Source organism: Netta rufina (assembly GCF_964035555.1).
Source record: "Netta rufina genome assembly, chromosome: 29".
Lineage (NCBI taxonomy): Eukaryota > Metazoa > Chordata > Aves > Anseriformes > Anatidae > Netta > Netta rufina.
Window position 1 is genome coordinate 717,168 of NC_140153.1, and position 26,242 is coordinate 743,409.

A 26,242-nucleotide genomic window follows, 5' to 3' on the forward strand; every position below is an offset into this window, starting at 1 on the left:
GGGGGCAGCGGTGCGGGGGCTGCGGAGGCGGCGCTCCCGCTCCCGGGACACAAGGGGCCGCTTCCGAGCGTTCGGGAGCTGCGGCTCGGTTCTCCCCGCACGGCGCAGCCCCGCTGAGGCGGGGGCGAGGTTCAGGCGGGGAGCGAGGCTCTGTCACCACGCAGCCGCCCCGTAAAAATGGCGGCGCCCCTCATTTCCCCCCCCCCCCTCCGTCCCCCCCCCTCCCCGACGCCTGCGGTCCCCCGCGGTCGTCACGGCGGGGCTGGCGGCCCCGCCAACATGGCGGCCGCTCCCTCAGCGCCCCAACATGGCGGCGCGGCGCCTGCGCGCGGCCCTGACGGGGGCTTCCGCTTCCTGAGCGGAGCGGGACGGGACGGGACGGGACGGGGCGGCGGTTCCCGGCCGGCGGCCCCGCGGCGCGGCCAGCCGCTTTCCTGTCTTCTAGGTGGGCGCCGAGATGTCGCTCTCGCTGAAAATGTTGCCCTGCAAGAAGAGGAGAGCGGTGGTCGCGGGGCTGCAGAGCCCGCGGGAGCGGGGCGGCGCCGGGGAGGACGGGGAGCCGCCCGGAGGCGTCTCGGTGGCGGGCGCTGTCGACGGCAGCTCCCCCGTGAAACCGGCGGCGGGCAGGGCCGCCGGGCCGCCCCCGGGCTGGAGGGGACCCGGGGAGGCTTTCCTTAAGGGCGGAAAGAGGCTCCCCGCGAAGGTGGCCCCGGCTTCCAGTCAGGAAAGCGCCGACGGCTGCCCCGGCGCGCAGGATTCGTGCTCTGCCGCTGAGCTCGCCGAAGACGTTAAAAACCTGGAAGGGGGCAGAGAAGGTAAATGCGTGCGCTGGGATCCCGCCGGTGCTGCCCGGTGTGAACACGCGAGGCGAGGGGCTCGTGCTGCCGGGGGGCTGCCAGGAGCTCCCCCGGGAGAGGGGGCGCTGAGGGAATCTCTGCGGCCTCCTCGCCGTGAGGGTGAGCCGCGGGAGGGGTTTGTAACCTCTGCTCTTTGCTTTTGTTCTCCTTTTTTTTTTTTTTTTTTTTTTAATTGGTTCTTAAGTGGTACAGGTTAGAAGGCATTCCAATTTAAAATGTTTCTTTTTTTTTTTTTTTTTCCTCCCTCGAAATATTAGGAAACAAATGGAGAACTTAAGCAGCACTACCAAACACTGCACACTTTTGAAGTAGCTTCTTTCAGATTTCTCAAGTATCCAATTTTACAGTCTTTACGCGCATTTTCCTGGTCTAATCTTTGTGTTTAATCTTCTGTGGACCTTGTGTAGTGATCAATCCTAATAATAACTGTCATAAAAAAAAAATCTGTTGTGCAGGGTATTTGACTTTCAGCTGGTCTTTACACAAGTCTTTGTAAATTCGAGCTTTGATCTGAAAGAATTGTTTGGCATTTAGTTTTTCAAAAGAAGTGATTTGCTACTGAGGTGTAAAGACTTTTAAAAGTACAAGCTGCTTCCTCTAAAAGTCCCATTTTTTATTTTTTATTTTTTTTTATCCACCCTTGTTTTCATTCTCAGAAGATTTAGTCTAGAGTGGCACTTGTGTGGGACTCTACTCTGACCCCTTAGGAGAGCCATTGAAGTAGGACCTGTGTTAACAAAGTTACAAGTTTGCTGTGGAAAGAGATGATTTGGAAGTTGATGTAAAAAAGGCTGCGTTAAACCTTGCTTGCTCAGAGGTTTACTTGGTGAAACTGTGATGTGTGACCTTGTGTAAGAGGTGAGGTGGTCATGATCAAAATGATGCTCACTTTGTAGCTCAGATCTTCTTTGTCTGTTGACAGAAGTGGTGGTCCTGTCTTCCCAAACTGCATGTTGTATTCATCTTTTTCTTTTCCTGGCATACATCTTTGTCTCTGAATTCAATGAAATTGGAAAATTGATTTAGCAAAGAAAAGAAAAGGGGGGGGGTGTTTTTTCCTCTCTGTATGGTTCAACCCCTTGATCTTATTTAGTGTGTGACTACACAAATAGCTGTGCAGGCACAAAGCAGGAAATGCTGTGGGATGGGAGAGCTGGTTTTATTAGAAGACACATTGTTTTCATCCTGACTGAAGGTTTTCAAGAAACCTCAGGTTTCAGCTACATTTTATATTAATTGTAAATGCATCAAACTACTGGCTGCAGCAAAAAAGGACAGTGCTTCCTTATTTGCTTGTGAGAAGTGTTGTCTCTGCTTCTTGTGCTGCTGTGATTTAGCTCGCTGATTTGACTGAAAGCTGATTTTGTGCTGGCATAGTGGTCAGTTTACAGTTGCTATCCCGGCCTACTTAACTTCCAGAACCGTGCGGAATGGGAGTGGGAAGGAATGTCGTTGGACCTCTCAGCAGCAGTACAGTCTGAAATTAGCCCAGGGTAACAACAAAAGTGCATGCTAAGGTTGCAGTCAACAATGCTGTTCTGACTGGGTGAAGGAGTGCTTGCCCCTAGCTGTTAACTTGTGTTGTTGCAGCCCTGTTTATTCAACAGGGAAAGCAACCACACTTCAAAGAAATCACTATTTTTTGGTGGTTAGATCATTTGACAGGGATGGTTTTGAGCACAGCTGTGCAAAACTGATAATGCAGGTAGCGAGACTGAAATAGCTGGAGGTGAGCATTGCTTCACCTGGATTTGTTTCTGGAGGACAGTAACGTGGGACTGCTGTTGTTGAAGTGTTCAGTGTACCTGGATCTCTTTCACAAACTGGGTGAGGGAGCATGACTTGTGCAGTTGGTTTAACAGATGTAAGGATGAATTTTTTGTAGTAGCAGCCTTTTAACCTTGCTTATTTGTGTCCGTATGGCATATCTGACTACAGCCTCCTGTATACTGTTTACAGGGAAAACTCCTAAGCTGTATACAGAGGTGGCAGTAAATTTGCAGAGAGATCCATATCTGCCTGACAACCAGTCTGCAGCGCAGGAGTCTCCAGCGAGAAGTTCTTCACAGCTGGCTGTTAGAAGTCCTACCATGATGAAGCCATTGAAGAACACCAGAACTGGTGAGTGTCCCCAGCAGACTGGTGAGGAAAATGAGAGTTTGGGGCTGTTTGTTCCATTGGGTTAGCTTTGTGCAAGGAGCAGACATCTGACGTGGTATGGTAGACAAGGAACATGGGATGTGTATGTGTGCCACGTTGGGGAGTGTTCAAATGCAATGTGTTCTGAAGCTTTTATCTTGTGTTCTGAAATTTCACTTTCATGTGTTCTGAATTCACAAAACCACTAGTATTCAAGTGAAACTTGCTGGAGTTGATCTCCGCGTTTTTCAGTTACTAAAAAGTCTGTTTTCCTTCAGAGAAAGTTCTGACTGCTTTCATTTCCCTGAATCAGCAAAACAGCACTGCTTGGGAAACATTTTAGGTCTTGCTGCGTTGGGCCTGTAGTTTTGCTGCTGTTTTAATCTTGACCACATACTTAAAACAGCTCCTTCTGGAAAAGTGTAGAAGGGGTGCTGAGACTACTCTTTAAAATCAGTCAGTAGAGGTATCAGATATGTAACCTTTGTTTGCTTGACTAGTGTGACTTGCTCAGGTCCTACAGAACTTGAATTCTTTGTTCAAAACCACTGCTTCTAGCTCTTATGGCCTTTTCTATTTGGAAGATTTCATTATCGGCTGTTGGCAAGCTGTTGTCACTTTAGAATCTACATAATTCTATTTTTTTAATTAAAAAAAAAACTCATACTGTTTGAATGTGCTGGATGTGAATTATCTGAGTTTTTAGATTTTTAATTTTCATTGTTAATTTTCAGAGGAGCAAGATGGAGAAGATATTGAGAGAAGAAAGAGGAGGAGGAAAGCAAACAAACGGAAGAGGGAAGGGAAAAGTCAAGAAGAGGAGGGCTCTCTGTCTTGCGACATCAAACTGGATGATACCCTTGATCGCACCTTAGAAGACGGTGCTAAGCAGCATAACCTGACAGTTGTCAATGTGCGAAACATCCTACATGTGAGTGCGCTTAATACAGCAAACATACAAGTTATGTACGTACAAGTTACCTGGCTTTATTAGTGGGTCCCTGACTTCCACTTTGTGACAGATGGGTCTGTTTTACTGTACCCTAATAGCAGTAGTATGAGTGAACTGAATTCACTGACGTGATTAACTAAAATTAATGCTTCTGGTTCCAGGTTTATGTATATGTCAGTTGCGTATCTTTCAGTTTGTCCTATGAGCAGTTTCTGGAGAGAAATGCTATTTGTTTTCCCCAGGATCAAAAATTGTGCATTTCTTTTCTCCATCTAGTACTGTTCTAGTCCAGGTGATGTCAAATATTTTCATGTTTTGCAATCCATGTGGAAAACAAACTGGAGACTGACATGACCCTTCTTTCAGGCAGATTCACCGGCTGTTTTTGTGTGAGTGCCATAAGTTAATGTCTTTCTTTGTCATGTGGCCTGTAAACATCTCACAGGTGCCTACCTTCCCTGGAACCTCGTGGTGGCATTCTGAAAATGTAGTCACTGATACTAGGTCTCCTAGGCCTTCACATATATATATTTTTTTCTTTTCAAATATATCCAGTGTTCTCTGAAATGATACAGCACAATGTTTCAAAGAGTAGATCATTAGATACTTTCCCTGGAGAGTTAGACCCTTACTGTTTTGCAAGCCCATGGGACCTTAAGGATTTAAGTTTTCTGTTGCAGCTATGTGTCTTACATGGACGGGACCAACACACTGTAAAATTGTAAATTGGCTGTGTGACAGGAGGGAAGGGAAGCCGGTGTGGACTTTTATTTACACCATTTTCTTTCCTTTGGCTTTCAGTTTTATCCTTGGAGCGTTCACAGAGAATGCAGTGCAAATGTTTGTATCACTGCTGTGCTCACTTTATATTTTCTTGTCAAATCACTGAATAGTCTTTTTCACAGCATAATTGCAACATTTATTGTACATTCACTATTTCTCCATCATGGTTCTGACTGTTTTATTTCAACGTTAAGTCTGCTTCTTTTTAACTAACAGAATGCAAGGGAGACTTTTTTATTTTGTGTGTTTCCTGCAGGAAGTGATCACAAATGAGCATGTGGTTGCCATGATGAAAGCAGCCATCAGTGAGACAGAAGATATACCTTTATTTGTAAGTAAAAAACTTATTTTTTTCCACAGTTTTTGTCTATTCATATGATGATTCCTTTACCAGTCTACCTTCTTGGTCTGTGTCATGATGTAGTAGGAGGAGAATAGGTAGTATAATTTACACTTCACAACCAGATTTGGCACCTGCATCAAGTGAGTCATGTCTGAGTGTAAATCATGAAACAGAATTATCAGGGATTATTTTTCATGTTACTGATGATGTCTTAAAGGTAATGAATTCAAAAATGAGAAAAAGCTTCTAGTAAACAGTTGCTGTGGAAAAGGTTACAGTTAAGAAAAATAGCTGAGCAGGTTGTGGTTTTCTGTTTCAAACTCTCAGGAACCCAAAATGACTCGTTCCAAACTGAAGGAAGTTGTGGAGAAAGGAGTGGTAAGTAGCTCATCTGCTTTCGTTATTGCACCCTTCCCCTACCCTAATGGCTTTGGTTGTTGGGGCTTCTTTTAGAAATATCATGGATGCTTTTCATATTCTTAAAATGAAAAGGTGAATTCTGTGCATGTATTTTTTGATACAACAATGTAAAAAATAATCATTTTAGATGAGCAGAACAGAACCAGGACAGAGTTAGAAAATGCAGTGAATTAACAGTATCCGTTATACTAAAGTTACTGCCTGTAGAGATCCCATGGGTGGTTTAGAAAACATTTGTTCAAAGTCTGTTATGTAGCTACTTTGGAGAATAAGATCTCAAGCTCAAGTACTTATTTGATAAAATTGGTTATCTAAGCCATGCAAAAGCATGCTTTTCGTAGAGTTAAAAATGTTTTGTCTATCTTTAGGTGATTCCAACATGGAATATTTCTCCAATTAAGAAGGCAAATGAGGTAAAGGTAAGTGAGCTACTGATGGGAAATTGGAGTCCATGCTAGAGACGCCCTACTTAGCAGTAAATCTTAATGGTGGACTGGAACAGACTTGCCTCTAGCATGTTGGGAGTATCAGCGACCAGCATTGTGAATGGGTTATGCAGGGAAGGACAAGGCAGCTGAAGTAGAAGTGTGCAGAGAACCCAAAAGAGCTGCCTGCAGGGGAACTGCAGAACACGAAGGAATGATGGCATGCCAGAGGAAGGGGTCTCTTCTTCTACTTGATCCAGCTCCCTGTTTTGGTACTGCAGCAGCCTCTACCTGGATGAAATGCCTGATAACGAATGCTGCTGCCCAGGTCTCATGCTGTGAGTTGCTCCTCCCTGAGATTGTTACACATATTTTAGGACTACCAGGAAATGTGGCTTGGATCTCAATTTTTGGCATAAGACCTGCCTCTCCAAAAGACTTATAATTTAGAAGTAGAGGGGATTCAGCAGCAGAGCAGAAATGAATGGCCATTCAAGTAGAAGAAACACATCCTTGAGAAAGTGTCTGCTTATGTAATGTTTCCATTGTATAAATAATAAATCATTTGTTCTCATACCTTTTCATACCACTTAACTTGCTTTACCAATTTTACTTTAGTAATATATTTGGTTTCTTATGCCTCTTTCTGTAGTCTCCTTCCTTTGTGAGCTTCATTTTTATTTCCTCAGCTGTTGTATATATTTGATCAGATAGTGTACCATTAGAGTGCAATGCTTTATCTTGCCAATAAAAAGTTGTCACCTTTCTTCTGTTCTGTTGCAGCCTCCTCAGTTTGTGGACATTCCTCTTGAGGAAGACGACTCATCTGATGAGGAATACCAGCCTGATGATGAGGATGAAGATGAGACTGCAGAAGAGGTAAATGTAACTTGTACAAAGATCTGTTCAGCATGGAGCTTGCATGTTTAAGGCCACAGGATGCTCTATTTTAACACACGAATGATTGTAAATCACCCCAGAGTTTCTTGTAATCTTTCTTCAATGCTGTATTATTTGGGTAAAGAAGCGTCTTTGGAATATTAGTTGAAGCAGGTCTTGATTGAAGCATGATTGGTTGTGTTCTGTATCTCTTACACTATAGAGTTTACTGGAAAGTGATGTAGAGAGCACTGCTTCTTCTCCTCGGGGAGCAAAACGATCTAGGACAAGGCGATCATCTGATGAAGAGGGAGGGACACTCTGTGAGGTAAGCTTGCAAGAGTTTTTGTTTCTAAAGAAAAAAATCTTCAGTCATTATTCCTTAATCATTAATAAGAAAGCAAAAATATATACTGTTGTTTTAAGTTGTAGTAGCATTACAGGTGCTCTGTAGATTTGGGGTCCCACTGCAATGGTTCCTGCGTAAGCAGTTAAGTTCATCCATTGCAGAAAAAGCTTAGTCAAAAATAAATGCAAATCTGTAAAAAAGAACTACCAATGGAAACAATCTGCTTCTTTTTCAGATAATGTTTATTTTTCTGATTATTTTTGAGGGAGAAATGCTTTCTGTGCTTGGCTCAGGAGGGCATGGTGATATTCATAAAAGCATGAAAGTATTTGTAGTGATGTATGCACTATCAGATCAGTGGAAAGAGTATGCAGTATGATAAGAGCTGACAGGGAGTGAGTATCACCAGACAAGAATCAGAAAGCAACTGTGAGAACTGACCATTGGCATTGGAATCAGAGAAATAATAATAACGTACTGATATTTCCAAGTTAACTCACTGTGGGACTGTTTTGGGAAAGGGTGGGTGTGTGCCACAAATACTGGCATAACTAGAGATGATAAATCTGAATGCTGAAACTTTCCAGCATTTGACCATTTCCAAATGTCTCCTTTCCTGAAAGCTCATTAAATAGTGAATTTGTATTTTCTGAAAATCAAAGTGAGTGTAATACAGGCCATCCGTTTCCTTCTGTGAAGCATTTCTTTCATTTCTATTTTGCTAGCCTGTGGTTAAACTGAAAAAAAAAATTACGACTTATTCTGTCCTTGAAAATCTGCTGTAAATAAAACTTTAAAACACAAAGGCCTTTCTAATTAGGTGGAGAAGGTTACTACACCTGTTGTTAGACATATTAGTGCTGAAGTAGTTCCCATGGGACCTCCACCACCTCCTAAACCAAAGCAAACCAAAGACAGCACATTCATGGAGAAGCTGCATGCAGTGGATGAAGAACTGGCTTCAAGCCCAGTATGCATGGATTCCTACCAGGTACTGTGTTTTGGGATGCTACAGTGGTATTTCTTCAGTTTGAGTTAAAATTTCATTCTGCTCTCCTTTTGTAAATTTAAACAAGATGAATCTGTTTAGTGGGTAGCACGCAAGCTCTGTGAGAATAGAGGTAGCTGTTAGTACAGGGCTATCAGTGACACATACTTTTAATTTCTTGTATCATAACTACACTTTATGCTCATAGGCTTCTCAGTTACATTGTTTTTACTATTAACTGTAATTCTATGGCATTTACATAAGTAAGGAAAATACCTTTCTTTTGAAAAAGAAATGGTCACTTTGGTTGTATTTTGCAGGCAGGTACGCTGTGAACATGCAAAGAAGCTTGGTTGCCAAGGCAACCACTATTTCATATTGATAATGAGAAAAATATTACTGATCCGTTCTACTCCACAAGGGTGAGGAGTTGTAAAGCAAGAGTCCTGCACTGTAGCTTCAGGTTAATTACAGATAGTGAAAACTGGGCAACAGAGTAAAATGTACATGAAGGGGGCAAATATTGCAAGGGGGGGGATAAAAGTTTAGCACAAAATAAGTGAACAATAATATATTCATAAAGAATAATAATTTAATAGCAAGAATAATGAAAGGTTGGATTTTCTGGAATACCAAAATAAACAATTCTTTGTGGCAAGAATCTAATTTTTGATAGTGGATTCTTCTTGCTCTGATGAAAATCCTACTGCCAAAGAAGCTGTGAGGAAAGCAGAGAAACTCTAATTCCATTCTGCTTTTCCTTCATGTTTCAGTCTCTGGAAGACAGCCTCATTGCCTTCAGAACCCGATCAAAGAGACCGCTGAAGGATGTTCCTCTTGGTCAACTGGAGGCTGAGCTCCGAGCCCCAGATATCACGCCTGATATGTATGATCCCAATACTGCAGATGATGAAGAATGGAAAAGGTGGCTTGGAGGGCTCATGAATGATGATGTGGAGAACGAAGGTACGTACAACACATTGTTGCTTATTGGAACAGAGGGATCCTGGAGGTTTTTCCTCCTGTTCTTGGCTACGTTCTCTTCCCATTGCTCGTGATATTCTTTGCTGGATCCATTATCTTGTTTAGCAATATGCATGTGTTTTGCACACAGTCAGTTTTCCTCATCTTCTGTATAGTCATTTGTGAGACACCTGAAGTTAAAAACCCTCACTTTAAATAATAATTAGCGAGCACATGCAGTAACTGGCAAACATAAATGAAAGCTATGTTGTTCAATTCTTAATGAATCATGCTGTGTCATGAAGCTGGCAGCATAGGTACGCCTGAATCTGAACATACCATGCTCCTTTGCAGGGACATGAACTGTTATGTTAGAAAAAAAAAAAATAATAATAATTTGTTCTTGAAGAGAACAAACAGTTTTGGGCTTGACTTTCTTTTGTTCTGGATTTACAGGTTACATAGAGTTGTACAACTGACTGTGAAACAAAAATTGGAATACTCTTCCAATGTATTGTAATATTTCATTCTTTCTAATTTTAGCTGAAACTTGGGTCATACAGAACAAATCTAACTTCTGTAAATGGGAATGACTAAAAATAAAGGTGGTTAGTAGCTTAGTTTGAAAAGAGGATGGAGTTGATATTGCTTTCTTAAAAATAAACAGTTAATTTCAAGCAGTAATCCTAGCCATCTTTGTGTAAGATCAGGCAATAAACTAAGTGCTTCTCTTCCTGGCTACTGTTTAGTCTTGGGGCAGGGTAATGACGTTTCAAAACATGCTTCCTATTAGATGAATTAGATGATGATGATGACCCTGAGTACAACTTCCTGGAAGATCTGGATGAACCAGATACAGAAGACTTCAGAAATGATCGTGCGGTGAGAATTACCAGTAAGTCCGCTGGGAATCCCACTTCCTTTCTCAGTAAGATTAGTAATTTATTTTGAAAAGTGTTTTGTTGTAAAGGCTTTGCAGTGTAGGCTAAGTAAAAACAAAAAAATAAAATAAAATAATAAATTAATAAATAAATAAACACACTTTGCAGACTGAACACCTTTTCCATGCAGAACTGGCTTTCTGTGAATACGTGAAAGGATTTAGCCAGAGCTGCTGTGCTATCAGATGTATTTTACTGTATAGCACAGAATAAAGAATACTTTATAGATAGTGCAGTCTTTCATAAAGCTACAGCCAAATTGGAAAGTGAATGCCTGCCTTATGTTTTGAGTGTAATGAAATTTTCTTCACGTCATTGCAATCTTTGAGTTACAGTTTAAAGAGCGTATCATTTATTATGTTCTCAATAAAACATATTTGTTTTAGGTCTTACTGCAGATTAACTTCGTTTTAAAATATTTTTTTTCCAATTTATTTTTTCCAAAGTGTTTGTGATTAAGAACAGTCTCAACAGAATTTTTTTTGGGGCCCAGCAATAAAAAGGGGTATAATATAATGTAAGCCAGCAGTGTGTCCTTGCTGCAAAGAAAGCTAATGGTATCTTGGGCTGCCTTAGGAGGAGTGTTGCCAGTAGGTTGAGGGAAATGATCCTTTCCCTCTACTCAGCACTGGTGAGGCCACATTGAGAGTACAAGTTCCAGTTCTGGGCTCCCCATTACAAGAAAGACATGGATGTAGCAGGGAGAGTCCAACAAAGATGATTAAGGGTTCTAGAGCATCTCAGATATTGGAAGGGCTGAGAGCTGGAGCTGTTCAGTCTAGAGGAGGATCAAGGGGGATCTCACCAATGTCTATAAATACCTGAAGGGAAGGTGCAGAGCAGGCTTTCTTGAGTGGTGCCCAACAACAGGACAAGAAGCAATGGGGACAAAGTGAAGAGCAGGAGGTTCTGTCTGATCATCGGGAAATACTTTTACACTGTGCAGGTTACTCTGCCAGGGCTCAGTCTGCCCAGAGAGGCTGTGGCATCTCCGTCCTTGGAGACTTTTCAGAAGCAGCCTGGATGTTGCAAGTGGATGTGGCTGACTCTGGTTGAAGAAGGCAGTTGGACCAGATGGAGCCAGAGGTCTCTTCCAACCACAACCATTCTGTATATATCAGAGGCTGTTCCTTCTCGGACCTCTGTTTACAAGAGGAGGGTTACTCTTTGCAAGAGAGATTCCTTAAATGGCTTGAGATTATGACAGGATTGATGAGTGTTTCTTGCAAGAGGAATCTTCATTTTTCTTTTTAATTTTACTTGCAGAAAAGGAAGTGAATGAACTGATGGAGGAGCTGTTTGAGACAGTAAGTGATAAATTGGGTGTAACACTGAAGAGTAATAGATCTTTCTCAGATCTGGCATGAAACCACTAAAGCCGTAAGGGGGACCTTTGTAAATGTTCAGTGCTGAATATGTGCAAAAGACTCTACCATAAAAGTGTAATTTGGGGTGGAACTTACGTAGGAACTTCCATAAATTACTGTAGAGATGAATGTATGTGCTAAGAGGATCATCATGAGCTTTAACTAAAGACACTTTGTAGTAAATGTACTTGTTGAGCTTTCTTTTTTTCTGACTACATTTTTCTACTACACGTGTTGTCAGTTTCAGGATGAGATGGGTTTCTCAAACATGGAAGATGAAGGTCCAGAAGATGAAGATAATGTTACAGAGTCACGGCCAAATTTTAATACACCACAGGCACTTAGGTAGTATCATTTGATAGTTGTCATAAAACTAAATATTAATAATTCTTTTATGGTAAACAGCCTTTGGTCACCTGCAGGTACTATGCCATCCCCTAAGGAGATAATGCCTTTTGAGAAAAAGCTGCTGCTTTAAAGGGTATCATCTGTTTTATCTGAAGGCCTTCCATATATAACCCCTTTATTACACAGATTCTTCTGGGAAAATGGCTTGGCAAGCTTTTAAGACACTTGCCTCAGCTGTTAAACAATAAAACAACAGTTATCAGAGCAGTATAATACCTGATTGACAATGGCACAATGATTCAAAATGATAGAGACACTGGATACTGGGGTGTTGCTGCGTATGTTGTTTGTGTATGTGATCAAAGCTGTGCATGTTCTGTGCAGAGAACATCCCAAGCTCAATAGGTACTCTAGCTCTCTAATTCTTGTGCTTTACAGTGTGGTGGTGGGTGTAGTGTTCTGAACTCCTTTCAAAGAGGTAATAGTTTTCTTGCCTTTTTTTTTTGTTGTTGTTGGGGGGGGAGGGTTGATTGATAAAGTTCATTTACTGCCCTTACGTTGTTTTGATTATAAGAGACTCCTGAGGAACTAGCTTGAACAAGTGGATCATCTCGTCTTTTAAGCAAATAACTTGTATATATTAGTAGCATTTCCAAAGGAAGAGAACTACATACAATTGCTGAGGCCTAGGCCTGAAACAACTATAAAATTCAGCAATTAACTTCTGATGATTTTTGATATGGGTTATACTTGATGTAGCACCTCAGAGAGAAAAGACTTTAAAGCATTACTTTCTAGGTAATAATACAAGCCTATGTAAGAAATTACAGAAATTGTCTAAAGGTGAACTATGATAAGAATGGTGTCTCCTTATTTATGGGGCAGATCACTTCAAGATCAAGGTGTATCTGTTTGGGAAAGGAGCTAAAATGACGGCTGGAATTTCTTGATACTCTCTCTGGATGAGCAGTACCAGAGGAGAGCGCAGCGAATCTTAAACCAGCTACAGACTAAAAGCAGGGAAACTTCATGCTCTGCTCTCTCTTACAATCTGTGTGCACTTGTTTTTGGTGATGGCTAGTTTATTCTTACTTCGGCATGCTGTTCCTCTGAATTTTTTCTTCCCCAGTTTTATCTGTGTACAGGACTCTTTAAGTATGTTCTGTGGCAAAACACCTGTTTCCTGAGTTTATTGTTTTTATGATATCTTACATTAGATGCATCTTGGAACAACTTCATTTATAATCGACTTTAGGCCTGTTACAAAAGTAAAGCTGATAACTAACAAATCAGAATATTAACTGAATAACAAAACAAAATAAAATATGTATTTCAATTACACCATAAGACCAGGGAGGCTGCATGAAGTTAGTTTAGAAAAGAACAGAAATCCATACGTACCCTTTTCTGCTACAGGCGTAGCTTTTACGATCGTGTCATCAGATGTCCAGTGGAATAGTCTGCATAAAGCTAGGCAAAACCTTAAAAAAAAAAAAAAAAAAAGGCGAAAAATGAAGGAAGAAGAAAAAGTAATAGCATTTGAGTCAGCACATGATGTTTCTGGAGATAATTATGGTAACATGCCACCCATAACACCTTGGGTTTGGACCTTGCCTGATGCTATAATTTAAATAGGGTCGGGTTTATTGTATTATAGACTATGTTAGCTCCTGGCTGCTCTGGAGTGTGCCTTAGCACTTGACTACAACAAACATGGAGCACTACTGAGAACAGTGAACAAGAGCGTTAGCTGTGCTTGGAATAGAGGTTAAGTGGAATAGTTTTGACATTGCATCCCAAAACTAAAACAGTGTTACAGGGATGTACAGTTTAAGAACTACTCTGTCCGTACTACGCTTTGACAGAATATTTCAACTTGGAAAAAAAAAAAAAAGGTAAAATATTCTAATGGAATAGGATTGGTGATTAGGTCCTATGCTTTTTATATTTTGGTCTGCCTGGTCTCAAACAGATTTGAAGAGCCTCTGGCCAATTTGCTGAATGAACAACACCGGACAGTGAAGGAACAACTTGAGCAGTTGAGAATGAAAAAGTCTTCTATCAAGCCACCACAGGAGATAGAGAAATCAAAACCTCACAATGAGAAGCCTCTCCAAAGCCTTGTTCTCGACTGTACGCAAAGAAAAAGGCTCCAGCAGCAAATGCAGCAGGTAATAAAATATTATCAATATTATATTCGGGCTATGGAATATTTGCTGTATGCTGCTGCAGCATGGGAAAGGGGGAAGCCAGTGGTACAGCAAGCACTCTGGCTTGCTGTTTAATTTTAGAAATTAATTGAAAAAGCTACAACTAACTATTGTTAATCAATACAGTGTCATGTCATGGTGTGTAGCAGCAAGGAAAGGACAAATCTCTCAAACACAAGCTAAAGAAAAAGATCTTGGGTTATACATGTAAGGCAAATGACCTTTTTAATCTTTCAGCTGCAAAGCAAGGTGTATGTTGTTTGAACACATATATGTAGGGATTGCTGAAGTCATTCGTTTTGAAGAAACACTTAAGAAACACTTGAGTATTTTATTAGAAAAAAAATCCTTTCTGTATTGCTCATTATGGTGTGAATTTTTTTATAAAAGCTAGGAATGTGTCCTAAGACTTAAACAGGTGATGTGTTCCAACTCTGTGGAATAGAAACTATATTATAAGAAGTAGTTTTTATGCTGCCTGTTTGTAGTCAAGTTTCCCCTCAGTTCTCTATTGTTGGAAGGATTTCTTCTGAAGTCAGGCGGATTTATTTTTTTTTGTGATGCTTAGGAGATGTTTCTTGAAACTTTATACTTAAGCTTTCCAGTTTCTCATGTTACTGATACGCTGACAATCCCTATCTGATTTTATTCTTCAAGCATGTTCAGCTTCTGACTCAAATCCATCTCCTTGCAAGTTCCAACCCTGCTTTAAGTTCAGAGGCCAGTACCACTAGGATGTTTTTGGTAAGGATATGTCTTTAAAAAGAGCTAAACAAGCTTTAATGATCTCTGGTCACTGGTGATATTTAGAGAGCTTAATTTGTTTAACTTATCCCGTGCAATTGAGAGAGACTACCACTAACGAAGACAATGATGTTAGCCTCCTGTTAGCATGCTCAATACTTGAAGAAATAAATCACATTTAATAACAGTACTTTGAAGTGGCATATCTTTTTAGTTTTCTACTGTTTGCTTGGAAATGCTAAAAACAAAGTACAAAAACTTCTGTAATTAGTGAACATTCTGTGACCTTGATAGATTCCAGAAAGTTGGTGAATTAATATGATCAGACAAAAGTAAAAAAAAAAAAAAAAAAGATCTTTAAAGAAAAAAAAAAAGAGATTATTCCTAGATTTATAGTTCAAAAATAAGATAGAAGACATCTGTAGTGATGTATTTCTATGCCTGTGACTTCACCAGCTTAGTTTGAAAGCTTTTATTGCATTTACATATGTGTTCTTAACCTTTTACCTTTCTTCTGTGTCTGACTTTGTAGAATGAGCTTGGTAACTTTGCTCGAAGCTCTACGCTCCTTCGTCAATCATTCTATCCTAAATTTCAAACAATGTTCCAGCCATGTAACCTGAAGGGAGCACTGCAGCTCATTGAAGATTTTCATGCCCAAGTTCAAGTTGACTGGAGCCCTCGGAAAGCTGTGAAGAAGAGTGGTATGTATACTTTTACTTTTTCCTGATCTAAATTTAAGCAGAAACTAAATAACATGCAAATTCTAAAAACCAGGGAGGAAATAGTATTTTCTGCAGTGAAGGGAATAACAGAAACAGTATTTTCAAGAAGTCAGTAGTGAATAACACTATTTGCCCATGCCAGTATCTATCCTCACCTGTTCATTCTTTACACAGCCAATGAATTTCCATGTTTGCCAAAGCAAGTGGCATGGATTTTGGCAACAAGGAGAGTCTTTATGTATCCAGAGTTATTGCCAATATGTTCCTTGAAAGCAAACCCTCCCCGGGACAAGATTATCTTCACAAAAGCAGAGGACAAGTAGGTGCTTAGAATTGCTGAATAACATGCGCACCAATGAACTTCCTTTATATGGTAAAGTTTTAGGATACAATCTTTAAGAACAGCTGTCTGTTGTGGAACGGTGTATGCAAATAGCAATCTGAACTACTGTGTAAAAGACTGCTTTTTTATTTTTATTTTTTTTTTTTCCCTCTCCTTATTTCTTCAGTTTATTAGCTTTAGGTCTGAAACATTTTGAAGGGACGGAGTTTCCAAAGCCTTTGATCAGCAAATATCTCTTACCAACAAAAACTGCCCACCAGCTGACAGTGCGAATTAAGAATCTCAATATGAATCGAGCTCCTGATAATATCATCAGAGTAAGTGATGCATTCAGATTATGGATTGGTATTTTTCACATTTGTCTATCTGGCTCATATTTGTCATACAAAAAGAGATGTGCTGTTTGTTCCAAGGACCTTTTTGTACATATGCTGATGCTTTCTTAAAAGAAAATGTGATCCTCCCATGAAGGGTGACAGTTTCTTCAAAATGACCGTATGATTTTTACTTTGTAAGTATTTTAATTAATATTTTGACAGCCTAGAGCCTAATGTAATCTAATCCAGAGTCTAATTGCAAACAGTCCTGGTACAGCTGTAGCTTCAATAATCCAGACAAATTTGCATAAATAAATTTTAAATAGCAAAATATAGACGAAAGTGCTGTCTCCGGTCAAGCTGTACGTCCAACAGGCCAAATATCCTCTCCCATAACTAATGTCCAGTGCTGAAAAGAGAATAAGAAACAGAAACTTAAAGCTAGTACATGTGCACAACTGCTAGAACTTTTTTTTTTTTTTTCTGAGAGAAACCAAGATGACAGTGAGCATTCATATGAACACTTCTACAGAGCACAATTCTTAGCCTATATCCCAGCAGTTCTTGGACGGGTGTTCTGACCGTGGTTGTCTTGCCTTGCATTCTCTCCTCTCTCCACACAGTACTATAAAAAGACAAAGCAGTTGCCTGTTCTGTTCAAGTGCTGTGAGGAAATCCAGCCTAGTGAGTGGAAACCACCCGTGGAGAGAGAAGAACATCGCCTGCCATTTTGGCTAAAGGTACAGTTTCTGCTGTTTCTTCATCCAGCATAGCTTTGTTTATTTCTTTTTTTTTTTTTTTTTTTTCCTTCTTACAGTATAGGTTCAGAATGAGTTGTTTGGGTAGGCTATAGCTCTGAAGTCAAAAAGTAGTCTGACTGCATTGTAGGGGAGCCTGTGTTACCTTGGGTCCAGGTAGTAAATCTATCAAGAGCAGCACTTAGCAACATGAAGTATTATACACTGCTCTTGGTGTGACTGCCCAGCTGCACTATGGAGCTGAAGTTGTTGTGGATTTTCTTTGCTTTTTGGTGCATCCTTGTACATGATACATGGGTGTATTTCTAATGTCTGTTTTGATGTGTTTATTTTTTAATTTGACTTCGTTAATTTTTTAATTGACATAATCTGACCCTTGCCTTATGCATTATGGTTAGTGGTGTTGCTGTCTTTCCCACTGTGTTGTAGCCAGGAGAAAGTGTTTGTTCTTCTTTCCAAGCCTTTTAAGAGGAAAGAAGAAATCTGTGTTTTTTTTCACAGAATTGTAGGGGTTGGAAGGGACTTCAAGAGATCATCAAGTCCAACCCCCCTGCCAAAGCAGGTTCCTTAGAGCAGGCTGCCCAGGTAGGTGTCCAGACGGGCCTTGAATATCTCCAGAGAAGGAGACTCCGCAACCTCCTTGGGCAGCCTGTTCTAGTGCTCTGTCACCCTTTATCACCCTTTTTGTGTTTTTCTTTGTAAGATGATGTTCACCTGCAGTGTGGCTGTTATTACACCTGAATGTCTCTCACTTTCTAAGGATTCTTTCTCTGAGATTCCTAGCACAGTGAAGACTTAAATTGGAGGCATAGTGACTGCACTGAGGGTCGCTCAGTGAGGTCTGTGTCTGAGGAAAAAATGAGATGCCCTAAAATCTAGTTCTCTTAATGGCACTGTTACAGTGAAGCTTCCCTCCCACAGCCTTGTATTTACTGAAGGAAAGCTTACAAAGCAGTTTGGTTCTGTTGTTTCTTTTAGGCACTTGGATTCCTTTGAAGGCTCTAGAGTAAAATTTGTGAATGTTAAACAGTAAATAAAAAATTGCTTTACTTTTAGAAGCGAGTTACTGCCTTTCTTCTGCAGTGCTGTTTGAAGGTAGGCAGAACCTGTGGATTGGACTAAAAACTCCCCTATTTCCTTTAGGCAAGTTTGCCCTCCATTCAGGGGGAATTGAAGCAATTAGCAGAAGATGCGAGGGAGATGCCAGGTTCACCTGATGAAGAATCTGACTTTTTGGGCACAGAAAAGGAAACTTCGGACACAGAATATAATGAAAAATACCCTCTACTCATGCCAAAGGGACTAGTACTGACCTTAAAGCCTCTTGCCAATCGATTCTCTAGGAGAGCATGGAGAAGACAGAGGTCTTCAGCTCTGAAGCCTGTCCTCATTCGACCAAGTCCTTGTCTGCAGCCCATTTCCAACACTATTAACATTCAGAAAAACGTGAAGTTATCCCAGTCAGAGGCTCCACCCAGCAAAGTTATGGTTCAGATTCCTCGATTAATCCAACCAGCTACGGTTATGCAGACAGTGCCAGGAGTGCAGCCTTTGAATGTTCCAGCAGTGGTGGGAAGTGGGGATGGCTTGGAATTTCAGAATGTGCTCTCTGCTTCGCATCCAGACTCCAGGCAAGCTTTCTCAGCTGCTTTACCACCAGCATTAGTGTCTTCAAATCCAATAACTTTTCAGCCAAAATTAATGTTACCAGCTTTGGCTGGAGCAAAAATACGCAAACCTTGTGTTCGCAAGGGATATCAGAAGAAAAAAGGGACAAAATCTGCCCCACTGATAAAGACTTCGCCTTTGATCCAGCCATCTCCAGTCATTCTTACTGTACCTGCTACCACAGTGAAAGTGGTTAATATAGGCAATGGTTGCAACATGATTCAGCCCATAAATACAACTGTGGGGAGAGGCACTCAGGCTATTCCAGTTACAACCTTGTTGGTAAATCCATCCACTTTCCCATGTCCATTAAATCAGCCTCTAGTGACTTCCTCAATTCCTTCATTGATAGTTTCTCCTAACCCTGTTGGTCTTTCTGCATCTTCTGTTGGTGAAAATGAAGAACAACTGAATCTGGTTCCTTCGTGCCCTGCTGGAAACAGCAAAAATTCCTACCCCACAGTGGAGCCCAAGGCTGAACCCCAGGAGTTGTATGCTACATACTCAGCTGTCTCCCCCAAGAAGGAATGTAGTACAAATCCTGCCACTTCAAATAATGGCAGTCAGGAGATGGTAAATAAGAATGACTGCTGTAGCTGGACAGTGGTAGAAGGACAAGAGAATGCTTCAGAGCCATTGTCTGTGGACCTTTTGCCTCATTTAGAAGATCCAGATGAAACGGTAAAAATTGAGCCTGAAGATTCAAACGATGCCATCAAGGAAGTAAATCCAATACAGAAGAGGGATCTTCTGTGTGCTGAGGTGAAGGAGGAATTCATGCTGGGTCTTGGCCAGGAGCTGAACATGGAGGCCTGCTCATGTCCAAATGAGCTGAAAGAAATTAAAAAGGAGCATGCTGTGTGTGAAGAGAAGGGAGGAGAAGAAAGACGGGCTTTGCAGTCATCTCCCCGTGATGAACAGCAGGTAGATGCAGCTGGTGTTACTGGACCACAAGCAAGCAGTGAGTCTCCAAAGAATCATTCATACACAGTGGATCTCGAAGCAGAATTTAGTAGCCCACTAGGAAGACCAGAAGATTCGTCTAGTATGGATGGCCAGTCTGTTGGGACACCAGCTGGCCCTGAAGCTGGAGGAGAGAGAGAAGGACAAGAGGAAGAAGACGATGATGACTTTGATGATTTCACACAAGATGAGGATGAAGAAATGTCATCAGCCTCAGAAGAATCTATTCTTTCGGTGCCAGAACTTCAGGTAAAAGCAAAGTTTCTAAAAATTGCTAATAATTTGTGTGCTGAAACAACTTAGTGACATAAGGGCAAATCACAATTTGATTCCAATTGGAAAGCTGGACTGTTAACCATATATTATCATGATATTTGTGCTGGTTTTGGAGAAACTGGACACCACGTATTTCTGAGATTTTTAAGTCTAAGCGAAAAGAATGTCTTGCAAAATTCCAGATTTAAATTCTGCTGATCAGTAAGGACTTTCTCAACTGAAGCTGTTCATTAAGAAATACTTTAACTATATTAATTTCCAAGACACAATTCCACCAAGCCTTTAAGAGATAAGACCATTAAGGAATCTTTTCTAACTTAAGGCTTTTTTCCATGTTCGATTCTGAGTTGAAGTTTGTGTGTGATACAAAAATGGGCAGTTCTAGTTCTTGTGGAATTCTGTCACTTTACTAGAACCCTCTGATCAGATATTGATCTGTGGTGGTGTTCAGCACTGTTAGGATTATAATGGAGTGAGCTAGATGCTGAATGATGTTCAAAGAAACACTAAAAGAAAATAATGTGGAATTTTGTTGTTGCTTTTGAAGGAGACAATGGAAAAACTTACTTGGCTTGCAACAGAGAGACGCTTAAGCCAAGAAGGAGATTCTGAAGAAGAGAATTCCCAGGAAGAGAACTCTGAGCCGGAGGAGGAAGAGGAGGAGGAAGGGGAAGGAATAGAGAGTTTACAGAAGGATGATGAAGTTTGTGGAGACGTGTCAGAAGAACCTAAATCAGCCTTCACATTGACAAAGATGGCCCCGCAGGTGGAAGCCCACAGAATACCACCAGGTAAGTTTTGTTGACTTCTTTTGATGCAGGGTATAGGGAACTGCTGTCTGCAGTAAAAGCAAAACCATAGGGAAACTCCATCTGGGTTTAATTTCACTTAGCATTTCTGAGCTTAGTATTGCTTTCCATCTGAAAAATTTATAACAATCATCATTCTGTAAGAATGGCTCTTAACGCAGAAGCCCTTGCATATGTGTTGTGGTTTAACCTGGCCGGCAGCTAAACACCACACAGCCGTTCACTCACCCTCCTCCCTCCCTCTCTGGGATGGGGGAGAGAAACGGAAAGTGAAGCCCGTGAGTTGAGATAAAGACAGTTTAATAAGACAGGAAAATAATAATAACAATAATAATAATAATAACAATTATGATAATAGTACTACTACTAATAATGTGCACAAACAAGTGATGCACAATGCAATTGCTCACCACCTGCTGACCGATGCCCAGCCTAACCCCGAGCAGTCTGGCCCCCCTCCCCCGGCTAGCCACCCCTATATTTTGTTTAGCATGATGTCAGATGGTATGGAATACCCCTTTGGCTAGTGTGGGTCACCTGTCTTGGGTCTGTCCCCTCCCAGCTCTTACTGCACCCCCAGCCTGCCCGTTGGCAGGACAGAGGAAGAAGCTGAGAAGTCCTTGGCTTAGTATAAGCACTGCTCTGCAACAATTAAAACAACGGGGTGTTATCAGCACTCTTCTCATCTTAAGCCAAAACATAGCATTCAACCAGTTACTAGGAAGAAAATTAACTCTGTTCTAACTGAAACCAGGACAATATCTCAGCTGAGCATCTTCAGTTTGTTGTAATGCATTTATGCTTTAGGAATTTGCAAACATGAGATGTGTGCCTTGTGTCAACTAATACCCCAAATCAACACAAAAACAAGATTAAATAGTCATACTTTTAAGTTGAATTTTGTGTTATAGCGTCATGTTGGGAACAGTCAAGGAAACAAAGTAACAACTTTACAGAATATAGCAAGCAGTAGATGAATTTAAACAGGGATCTTTGAGGAGGTGGACCCAGTAGACCAGCAGATTCCCAAGATTAAAGACACAAAAATCTCAAGATAGCAAATCTTTGCATAGTATTTCATTCCATATTATCTGACACCAGTTAGTTATCTGTGATGTTAACTGTATTTGTGCAAGTAATAAGCCAGAAGAGTAATTTGCAAGTGTTAAGTCCAGCTCTGATGCTCATATCACATCTGTAGTTTTGCCCCTGGTATTCAGTAGATTTACCTACTGTTTTTTTTAGCAGACTGCTAGCTGAGTAGCAGCTAGGGTCAAAGATGGGTTTCTTGATGTATCCAGAGACTTTTCTCATCAGTTGCTGTAAGCAGCCAATTTTAAATGTTAGCCAGCCTGACTAATAAGAGGTATTTTGCTCATGCACATACAAGAGGATGTAAACAGTTAACTCATTGCTAAGTCTGAAAACCTACTTCTGTATCGTAATGTTGGTCTAGAGGAGTAGTCATCTGCCAGCCCAGAGAATGTATAAGTGCATGTACAACTTGCTTTGTGCTTCTTTACAGGAGAGAACGTGAAAGCCCCTGGGAAAAGCAGGAGTTCCCACAGAGCCAGAAATAAGAGGGGACGGACTCGTGCCAGCAAAGACACGTCAAAGCTGCTCCTCTTGTATGATGAAGACATCCTGGAGAGAGATCCCCTGCGGGAACAGAAAGATCTGGCATTTGCACAAGCCTATCTAACCAGAGTAAGCCAGACCAATAAGTAACCCAGAAACAGGAACATCACGCACTGTGAATCCTCACAGTTCCCACCTGAGCCACATAACTGTCATTTCTAACTGTGGGTGCCAGTTGTGACTAGAATGGAGTTACCTTTCTTCTTGGCACCCCATTTGGTGTTACTTCACTTACTGAATTGTCTTTATCTTGATCTGTAAGATTTCTTGCGTTTGCTCTTTTATCCTCTCCCCTGTCCTGTTTTGGGGAGGCAGGGAGTGAGTGAGAGGCTGTGGGGGTCTTTAGCTGCTGCCTGGGGCCAGCCCACAACACTGGGTCGGTTTTAATTTCAGAATTTCTTGGGTCTTGAATTTGGTTCTTTTCTGTCTTATGAGCAATCTGCATTTATCTTTAAGGAAGAGATTTTCTTGGCCCAACAGAACTGGAAGCATTATATGAATGCTGGGTGACAAGTGATCAGAGATTACCAGATTAATTTATTTTCTTCCTGAATGTTAGGCAGTCCTATAAAGGTCTTGTTCTTTGCAGGTGCGTGAAGCATTGCAGCATGTTCCTGGGAAGTACGAAGACTTCCTTCGTGTTATCTATGAGTTTGAGATTAGCATGGACAAGCGAACAGCTGTGGATCTCTATTTCACTTTACAGAAACTGTTGCATGACTGGCCACAGTTGCTCACAGATTTTGCTGCTTTCCTTTTACCAGAACAAGCTTTGGAGTGTGGACTGGTAAGTAGAATGAAAGAAGCAGACCAGAATTTAAGCAGACAATGACAATGCTTGTGGGAATGAAAGAATGAGGAAATCTTCCTAGGGCAAGGAAAAACAGGGTAAATCAGTTGCTTACCTTCTGTTTTATTAGTTGGAATTGAAAAGTCTAGTGTCTGTTATAAAACTCAAATACGACTGTGCGGAATCAGCCTTTCCAAGTTGCATCCCAGAACCTGACTGCAGAGAGGCAACATGCAGTAAGTGGAATGGTTCCCTGTCTCAGAAATCTGCCTTCCACTTCTTAAGATACAGGCTTTCGCCCATTACATTCCTTCTGAATTTTCTTGTCTTTTGTGCATGGGGTTGAAGTAAAATTTTACAGCTTATGGAAGTATTGATATACAAAGTGCTGTTTATTTCTCATCTTCAACCTCTTCCCAGTTTTGCAGTGTGTATCCGTACAAATGGAAAACAAATAGCAAAAGAGGAGAGGTATTGTAATAGTTCATTTAAGCCAACTAGAGATACTTGGAAATACATTTTTAGATGTGAGGAGTGAATTTTTTTTATTTTTTTTTTTTATCAGTTTGAAGAGCAGCAAGCATTTGAAAAAAGCCGGAAGTTCCTCAGGCAACTGGAGATTTGTTTTGCTGAAAATCCTGCCCACCATCAAAAGATCATCAAAGTTCTGCAGAGTTGTGTGGACTGCCTTCCGCAGGAGATTGCAGAGGTAATGGGGGTTCCAGGTACCTCCTTTCTCTCATAAGTCCTCAGAACACAATATGCTAGCTTGCTTCACTGTTCCCATGTACTGCTCTTTGGGACCATGAGCATTTACCAAGTCTGATCTCCCTCCATGGGGTGTGGTAGAGAATCAAAGCTGCCCTCCTCATCAGGCTTTACGATTAACTGGCCTGCCTGAGTCTCCTCTCTCCTATCTTCACCTTATTTTTTTTCACCTTGCCAGTGACATTTTAGCTTAGTGCCTTCTGCAGAGTCTGCCTAGAATTTTGGAGGGATTTTTTTTTGCTAATTTGATAGCTGAATATAGAATGGTCTCAAAATATTCATGAGGTAGTAACAATGCAAGTATAAAATTCCATGTTGGAGTTATAATAAGCCTTGATGTTCTGCTTGCCCTAAGAAATCCTTCTAAGAATGTGATGATATGGAATGAAATGCCTGTTTTCTCTGGATTTCTTCCTTTCAGCTGAAGACCCAAGTGTGGCAACTGTTGAAAGGACATGACCACTTGCAGGATGAGTTCTCAGTTTTCTTTGATCACTTACGTCCCTCGGCCAACCGCATGGGAGATTTTGAGGAAATCAACTGGACAGAAGAGAAGGAATATGAGGTGGAGGAATCTTTTTGCAAGACCAGAAAAGATAAAAGCAGAGATAATAGAAATGTTTCAACTTGAAGGACTCAAATTGTGGCTGCATCTCCAGAGTGACTGAAATAGCAGGGTGGGATAGCTGTTGGTGGACTGGAACAAACTTCTCAAATGTCTTTACAGCATTTTTGACTCTTCTAACATAGTTGAACTGGTGGTGCACTGAAACTGAGCTCAATACTCAGAAATTCATGGGGAAAATGAAATTTGTTCTTGTGAGGAGCTATCACGATAAGCAATTTTTGTTTTGTTTTTTTAGTTTGATGGGTTTGAAGAGGTGTCTTTGCCAGATGTAGAAGAAGAGGATGAACCACCCAAGATGCACACAGCCTCAAAAAATAAGAAACGTAAAGAGATCGGAGGCCAGAACAATGACAAGGTGGGCCTGGGATATCTCACTAGTCCACATATTTGGACTCTAAGCAAACACAAGTCTGTGAGGATAAATGTCTGTATAGAGATATTACAACAGCCTGTAAAGATTTTAAGAAAGGGAATGAAATGTTTCCATTGTGCTTTGCTTGCTAGCAGTATAATTGTTTTAGTTCTCTCAGGGTACACACAGAGTGTTGCTCCAGCCCTTCCTGACTCCCTTTGGGGTTAACCTTGCCCTGACTGTCATCTTTGTGCACATTTATCAGCTGGAGTCTGTCTGTTTCCAGGAGGTCGAGTGGGTAGATGGGATGAAGGAATGTTCATGTTCCTGCCATGAAGGGACTATCGACCTTAAGCTAAAGAAAAGCAAAAGGAGGACCTGCAGCCATTGCAGTAGTAAGGTTAGTTGATAGGCCAAGTCATTGGAGTGGTAAGTACAGTTCTGTCAAGAGTCCCACTGTTTTTTTGGTGATGATCTGTTAAGCCTGGGACCTCCTGTCTCTGTAATGTGTTGGGGAAGAAAATAAAAGATAACCAACAGTGTTGTCTTCTTTGGAGCCTTGACTGCCCTACCCAGCCTTCTGTCGTCTTATCTCCTTCATGCTTTCTGTTGCCCTTCCTTGCTATGCTAAATAGTGTCGATTTTGACGTTCCTTTGAGTTAAAAATAAGATTATTTTTTTTTTGGTGGAAGATTCTTGTGTGGCCACTATATGGAGAGAACTCTACCTATTCCTAATAATAAAGATTCAGCTTCCTAAATGCAAACATATTGCCAAATTGAAGGCTTAATTAGAGTCAAGTAATGCTTTGGAAGAAAGGCTGAGGTGTTAGGTTTGGATCAGTACACTGTGTCTATAATTACATGCCTATATATTGGTTTGCAGGTGTGTGAGAACAAGTTTTATAAAAATAAAGATTCTCAAGAACTGACTGCTTCCCTTGTTCAACAAGAATCGAGTCCTCAGCCTGAAGGAAAGGATTCTGGAATGTCTAAGGAACCTGCGGAAGAAAGCTTGGAAAGCAGAGATGAGGGAGAGGATGTCCAGCGTAGAACAAAAACCATATCTAGGAAAGTGGACTCTCTCACATCAGGTATGTGAAAGTCTCATGCATGGACAGCTACTATCATTTTTGTCCAAACTGGTTCCCACATTGAGATAATAACTTCTAATATTTCTTTCATTTTTTCCCTTGTCTTCATCCACTCTAGATGCTTTAAACACGCATATATCCAGAGCATTGAAAAAAGCTTTCCTGACCAGAGAAATACTCTCCAGTTTTTATAATTACTGATGCATTTAAGCTTCTGTTGCCAGCATATTAATCTTATCCCCAGTACTACCTGTCCATGATACTTTTTTTTTTTTTTTTTTTTTTTTTTGCTAGTTTTCATGTTAGCACAACTCCAAATAAGATAATTTTGTTCTGGGCTGCATACTTAAGCTCTTTCATGTGGTCATCATTTCCCCTTACCTGGTTGTAGTAAGCCTGAACAAAA

At 41.0% G+C, this 26,242-nt stretch overlaps 1 protein-coding gene across 3 annotated transcripts in view; it reads left to right on the forward strand.

Annotated features, from left to right (window-relative positions):
* Window positions 1-457: 457 nt before the first annotated feature.
* LOC311220005 (GON-4-like protein) overlaps window positions 458-26,242 on the forward strand; it is a gene marked incomplete at its 5' end in the record, with an annotated part of 29,778 nt that continues 3,993 nt past the window's right edge. For 2 of the 3 annotated variants that reach the window (XM_084303372.1, XM_084303373.1), the window contains 28 exons: window positions 458-815; window positions 2,817-2,978; window positions 3,731-3,927; window positions 4,988-5,062; window positions 5,402-5,452; window positions 5,863-5,913; window positions 6,703-6,798; window positions 7,022-7,126; window positions 7,968-8,138; window positions 8,909-9,101; window positions 9,892-9,993; window positions 11,306-11,346; window positions 11,648-11,751; window positions 13,727-13,925; window positions 14,622-14,708; window positions 15,241-15,412; window positions 15,608-15,752; window positions 15,943-16,093; window positions 16,717-16,833; window positions 17,995-19,731; window positions 20,306-20,549; window positions 22,093-22,274; window positions 22,795-22,992; window positions 23,561-23,704; window positions 24,185-24,328; window positions 24,627-24,746; window positions 25,030-25,143; window positions 25,629-25,836. In XM_084303372.1, coding sequence (XP_084159498.1) covers window positions 458-815; window positions 2,817-2,978; window positions 3,731-3,927; window positions 4,988-5,062; window positions 5,402-5,452; window positions 5,863-5,913; window positions 6,703-6,798; window positions 7,022-7,126; window positions 7,968-8,138; window positions 8,909-9,101; window positions 9,892-9,993; window positions 11,306-11,346; window positions 11,648-11,751; window positions 13,727-13,925; window positions 14,622-14,708; window positions 15,241-15,412; window positions 15,608-15,752; window positions 15,943-16,093; window positions 16,717-16,833; window positions 17,995-19,731; window positions 20,306-20,549; window positions 22,093-22,274; window positions 22,795-22,992; window positions 23,561-23,704; window positions 24,185-24,328; window positions 24,627-24,746; window positions 25,030-25,143; window positions 25,629-25,836 — 5,668 coding nt within the window. Of the gene's footprint in view, window positions 816-2,816; window positions 2,979-3,730; window positions 3,928-4,987; window positions 5,063-5,401; window positions 5,453-5,862; window positions 5,914-6,059; window positions 6,258-6,702; window positions 6,799-7,021; window positions 7,127-7,967; window positions 8,139-8,908; window positions 9,102-9,891; window positions 9,994-11,305; window positions 11,347-11,647; window positions 11,752-13,726; window positions 13,926-14,621; window positions 14,709-15,240; window positions 15,413-15,607; window positions 15,753-15,942; window positions 16,094-16,716; window positions 16,834-17,994; window positions 19,732-20,305; window positions 20,550-22,092; window positions 22,275-22,794; window positions 22,993-23,560; window positions 23,705-24,184; window positions 24,329-24,626; window positions 24,747-25,029; window positions 25,144-25,628; window positions 25,837-26,242 lie in introns of those variants that run through there. The other variant, XM_084303374.1, reaches the window with a different exon arrangement.